Below are 6,000 nucleotides of genomic sequence, written 5' to 3' on the forward strand. Positions count from 1 at the left end.
CTAGGAAGAGGAAAGATTCTTTGCTGCATTAACTGATGGATGAAAGACATGTCAAACCTTGGCACCAAAGACAATTATCAATCTACAGATGAGCAGACAGTAGCTTTTAAGTAGTAAAGGTAAGCTTACAGCACATCAATCAATATATATAAAACAACTTACTTTTTCAACATTTCTTCCTTCTTTTTATACTGGATACTTCCTTTCTCAAATGGAAAGCCACTGAACTGACCCACATTCTTCTTTAATGAGGACACCTGAAAATATTTCTCTTATTAATGTTACTATCCAGTAACGTGAACAAGAAAAAAACAAAACAAAACAAAGCTAACATCTTCTTTTAACATTTTACTTATTTTTATTTTATGTGTATGAGTGAGTGTTCTGTCTGCATCTAAGCACACCACATGCATGCCATGCTTGTGAAGGCCAGGAGAGGGTGTCAGATCCCCTGGAACTTAATTCTTCAAAAACATTTTGAATTTGAATATATTTCAACATGGGAATATTTACCATAACTGTTATCTGAGGTACCAGATATAGAAAGGTACATTCAGTCAATGACTTTATTCTTTGAAATGAACAGCATTCCAAGAAGCCGGTACCACTTACTAGTTATGAGATGTGTGTAAATTAGACTGTTATATAAGCTGAGATTAGCACACCCAACACAAAGTGTCCCATACCTCAGGCATCCTTACTAGTGTCTAACTTGACTTTGCTCACGTATAACCCAAAGTGAAAGTTTCCCCAATTGTTTGAAATGCAAGTTCTATGTACAATATAACAAATTCTTTGGCAAGGAACTGCTACCCCCTTTTATTAGGCATTTGACTAAAATGAAATACAATTTAAAAATAACCATTTATTGTGAATGGTCAGAACATCCAAAAATAAATTCCTTCTAATATAAAGCTTAAAAAAAAAAAAAACAAAAACAACACAGAGCTGGAAAGATGGCTCAGCGGTTAAGAACACCAGTTGTTCTTGCAGAAGACCGGGTTCAAATACCAGCACCCACATGGCAGCCAACAACTGTCCGTAACTCCAGTTCCAGGGGCTCTGACAGCCTCTTCGCACCTCCAAGGGCATTGCACGACACGGGTGCACTTACCTACATGCAGGCAATACACACATGCACATAAAATAAAAATAATAAATAAAATATTTTAAAAAACACTAAAATCCCAACAATTTGTATTATATAATTCAAGTTTTTAGCAAATATTTCCTTTTTCCTTGGCAAGTGGTGCTGTTGGAGAGCCAACTCGGGACCTCAGGGTAGATAAGCTGCAATACAGAGAGCCCCAGATATTATCCAGGGCTGACCGTTAATGTCCACTAGGTGAACTATATGTCATTAACAAGGACATACCCAATTTACTCACTAGAGTACAGAAATTGAACTAGTTCATTATAAAGATCTTACAGAATTAAAACGGTGGTTCTACTGTGAAGCAACTTAATGTGTAAGTGTGAAAAAACATTTTAAAGACACTGCTAAAAGGTCTTACTGTGCCTGGTCTGTTGTAAAGCAGTTTGTGTAGATTTCTAAGTTCATCTGTTTTTTTCTTACTCAGAAAGAAATGTATCCTTTCAATTTCACAAAGTTTCTGACCCTTTCCTGGAAAAACAAAAACAAAACATAATTAAACACGTAGGGCTTATTAATATAAACTTACAATAATTTAATGAAAATTATTCCTATAGCATAATTTGTATAACCTTGTGCTAATAGGGAAAATTAAAGTCATGCCAAAAGTATGTTACTACTTCCTAAACACAAAACATGCTGCTGGGACTAACAGTGCTAGCAACCACTTGTGCCTATTTGGGCCTTTCCACCATAAAATGAAATAGAGAATAAACTTACCTTGTGCAATTGTAAACGGTTCTCTTTGTAAGGAAGACACTTGCATTGTCAACCTTTCTACTTTTTTCTTTTCTCTCTTGCCTTCCACGATGAGACTCTTTTCTAGAAATTAATTTAATCTTTTTAATAACAGAAAGCTAAATATAAGTATTTACTTATATATATAAAAAGATCTCCCAAACCAAACACCTTACTTTCCTTATGTATGTTTTGAGAAAAAGAAATGGCATAAAGCATGAAGCACCATGATAACCCACGGCAGCGTTTTTCCTTTTCTTTTTAAAAAGAGTTAAGTTCTTACTTAAGTCTGTCAAGAATCTAGTTTAAAAACAAAAGAAAACAAACTTTTGCCATTTGTAAGTGGTACACCCATTTAGTCCCAGCATTCAAGAGGATCTCTGTGAATTTGAGGCAAACCTGGTTTACATGGAGAGTTCCAGGCCAGCCTAGGCCTACATAGTAAGACCCTGTTTTAAAACAAAACAAACCTTTTATCCAATTATTCCTATTAAAGTCTAGTCATTTTATTTGTGAAAAATCTAGTTTCACACTAATCTCATTTCTTTTTGGTACATAAGAGCATGTATTTACAGTATGATAATCAAATACATGTACATAGTATGCAATGATCAACTTAAGATAGTGTTCTAATCTCATTAGCACTACCTGGCTGGGGGCCCCTGAACTCTTCCAGCTCATAGAAAATATGAGTACTATAAACCCTAATCATCTTATTGTGCTTTACACTACAGCTTATTCCTCCTATCTATTTTAGTACTTCTTATATCAGATAGCTGAGTGGGCATTACTTTGTGATCTGATAAATAATGTACATGATAGGTATAAGTGACTCTGAGAAAGGTAGATACTACTTAGTCCAGATTGGCAAAAAATAAAATAAAAAATAGCCAGGAAACATGTGGCATATATTTAAAACATTATGTGGGAGTTCCCTAAAACCATCTGTTGATTGAAATAGTGAAACAACAAAGTCTGTTGTTGGAGAGCCTTTCATTCATTCAAATGAATGCCTACCTTGCCCAAAGATGTACTTGATACTTAAAGGATAAGTAGGTTGACACTGGGCATTTTTTGAACTTTCTAGTAGGAAAATGAGAATTACACTCAATGTAGAAGATGACAGAATACTTTAAGAAACATATAAATAAGGGTTCAGTTCAGTGATAGAATGCCTGTCTAAAACCTCAAGTTCCTGGGTTCAAAAATGAAAGGAGAAAAATACAAATAACAGTTTTGTGGGCTGGCAAGGTGGCTCAGCACATAAAAGTACTTACCACCAAGCCTGGGAAGTGAGTTTCATCCCCAGAACCCACATGGTAGAAGTGACTCCCTCAAGTTGTCTCTGACCCCCCACAAGCACCACCCCCACCACACATAATAAATACATTTCAAAAGTTTTGTGAGTTGAAGAGAGGCTGCTTGGGGGCTGGGGAAAAGGATTAAAGCATGGGCGAAGGCTTAAGGAATGTTCATTTAGGGATGGAAGAAGCTGCACATAGAGAATCGGGGACAAGATGGCACCAGGCATGTCATGACAGCTAATTCACTCACTTTCCTCTCCCTCATAATTCAGGTCATTCACTTGCTTTGGATCTTCATCTACAGACAAAGAACTCCCCAGTCTAACTCCAGGCAGAGCTTTCTTCAGAGATTCAAAGGAACACATGCCTGGCTGTTGCCTGGACAGCTCCATGTATGGACACGTATGGCCATGCATCTAACCTAATATATCCAAACAACTGCATCCTCATCTTCAAACTTGCTCACCTCCAGCTTTTTCCCTTGAAAATAGTTAACACCACTCACCCAACACCCAAAAACTGTAAGCTAAGTCTTTCCAAACCAGAGGCATCTCTCATCTCCAAGTTACTGCCAATCCCTCCAACTTGATGCCTTATTTGACACAGACTTCATTAATTCCACTGCCTTCCTTCCATGTGACACTATTTAAAATAAATATGCTGGGTTAAATGGGATAAAAGCTCTTTCAATTCTAGTCATTCTGCAAACACCTCAAGAGAAAAAATTAATGAATAAGAGTTCTGGAAATATTAGGGAATCATGATTTAGGCAGGTAGACAAAAATGTTAAGTTTTCTGAATTACTGTCAGCTTCTCAAGCATTACTGTTTGGGCCTTTTACAGTACATTTACATAACTGCTCAAATCTCTCTGCGAGAAAACTGGCCACCTCTGGTACATCAACCTTGCCCAACTAGGAAGACTGAGAAAAGTCTTCCTAGAAAATAACAAAAGGAAAAGCCCAAGAAAGTCTTAGCTAACACTGAATCGTAGCCAACTTTCAATTATTGTATTATAAGTAACTTAAAAATAACTTACAGTGATAGTAAAATTTATAATTAAAGCCAGGACTGTACTTAAAATGACACTCTCCCTAAAGACAATCTTTGGGAACACAGCACTTTAAATAAATGGTGTGTATACTTTATCGTCTTAACCCAGATTATATTTATAAAATGCTGACTTAGACTTAAAGAAATGACAGTTTGGGAGAAGCACTTCAACCTGCTCCCAAGTCTGGCTGGCTCTAGTAGCCATATGCAGAACATAGCTAGATCGGGTTAGTAACATTTGTTCTGTGCCTAGGATTTTCGAATAGCTTAAAAGGTTTCACTGATACAGTCCCACTCTGCAATGGTCACGGTTCAGCCTCTAGTCAAATCATGGTTATACCCGCTTCCTGTACACTAGAATTAGCTCCCAAACCGAGACAGCTGTGGGTTCAATAACACTTTCCCTCCCTTTCATTTTTAACTACTTTCTGCGATGTTTCTCCTAGGGAAAGAAAACGCTGCCATTTGCTCTGAAACCCAGCAAATACAAAATGTCAACTATTCAAACGCTTCCAGGATTAGCACGAACACCGTCAGAGTCAAGGTGCAGGGAGAACCTCGGGGCAGCCTCAAAAGGCAAAGGCTCTGGCGAATTCAAACCTTCGCTCAGCAACACTGCAGCTGGTTTAGAGGCTTGGAAACTTCCCGAGGGATGACGACGCGCTCTCAATGCAGAGGGCGCGAACTCAAAACCTGACAAATGCTTTAAAAAAGAGCATCTGATGCTCTGCTCCTGCAACGTGAAAACGTGGCTTTCCTGTGCATTTCTGCAAACAATCACGCCAGCTCCATTACTCGCGGAGCCCGCCAGCAAGATCACTGCTTCCCGGGGGACGGAAAACTTTGCCTGAAAACCCTTGGGGAGGGATGTGCGGTCCTCCCACCTTTCTCCTCCTCGTCGTCCTCGTCGTCGTCGTCGTCCTCACTCTCGTCCCTGGCGCCCGGCATCTCGGGTTCCTTCTCTGACACTGGCTGGGCAGGGGCGTCGTCGCCCTCCGCAGCAGGCGCCGCGGACGACATGCTGGAAACCTGCGGCCCGAAGGAAGCCGCACGCGTCCTGGACTAAGCTCGCGCGGGCGGGACCCGAGCACAGCCGAGGGGCAGCCGAACCGCCAGCCGAGCTCCCCCGGGAATGCCCGAGGCGGGAAACCGCACCGCCCTCCCGCCGCCCGTGCGCACGCGCGCGCGCGCTCCTCCTGAGCCGTCTCGGGCAGGGTCTGGCCGAGCCCAGCCGAGCCCAACCGAGTTTAGCCGAGCCGGGCCGGGCCGAGCCCAGCAGAGCCGCGGCCACTCCGAGTCCCCTCCCCCGCGCCCGGCCGCGGTCCGAACTGCCGCGTCCCTCCCTGTCCTCCGCCACCCAGCGGCCAACCGCGCCTTCCCGACTCCATCCTCACCGCGGGTCCTGACCGCCACGGGCCTGACACGCGAGCTCACGGGGAGGCCGCCGCTGAGAAGGCTCGCGGGCCCCGGGCCGGTGTGACTCTTGCGCGGCGCGCTCGGCTCCTCAGAATCAACAAGATTTTCAAAATGGCGGTTCGGGAAGGAGAGCGGGAAGGCGGCGGCCAATCAGGGCGGCGCGCTGCGGCTTGGCGCGCGCGGGCCGGGGAGGCGGGGCGGCGGCGGCGTCTCCCTGCGGGGGTCGGGTCGGGCCGGGCTGGGCGGGGCCGCGTGGGGTCGCCCCGCGGTAGGAGCAGCGCCGGCGGGGCGGGGTGGTGCTCGGGGGCGGCGGGCGCGAGCGTGGTTTCCGCGAGGA

At 43.5% G+C, this 6,000-nt stretch overlaps 1 protein-coding gene across 4 annotated transcripts in view; it reads right to left on the minus strand.

The window, feature by feature from the left end:
• Dek (DEK proto-oncogene) overlaps positions 1–5,800 on the minus strand; it is a 26,813-nt gene extending 21,013 nt beyond the window's left edge. For all 4 annotated transcript variants that reach the window (XM_008847071.3, XM_008847070.3, XM_017801661.2 and 1 more), the window contains exons 1-5: positions 5,642–5,800; positions 5,132–5,276; positions 1,874–1,975; positions 1,515–1,624; positions 163–257 (exon numbers count right to left, since the gene is read on the minus strand). In XM_008847071.3, the coding sequence (XP_008845293.1) occupies positions 163–257; positions 1,515–1,624; positions 1,874–1,975; positions 5,132–5,267 (443 nt within the window). In that variant the 5' untranslated portion in view covers positions 5,268–5,276; positions 5,642–5,800. The remainder of the gene's footprint in view (positions 1–162; positions 258–1,514; positions 1,625–1,873; positions 1,976–5,131; positions 5,277–5,641) is intronic.
• Positions 5,801–6,000: the final 200 nt, after the last annotated feature.

Source organism: Nannospalax galili, unplaced genomic scaffold, assembly GCF_000622305.1.
Source record: "Nannospalax galili isolate Female #2095 unplaced genomic scaffold, S.galili_v1.0 scaffold923, whole genome shotgun sequence".
NCBI lineage: Eukaryota > Metazoa > Chordata > Mammalia > Rodentia > Spalacidae > Nannospalax > Nannospalax galili.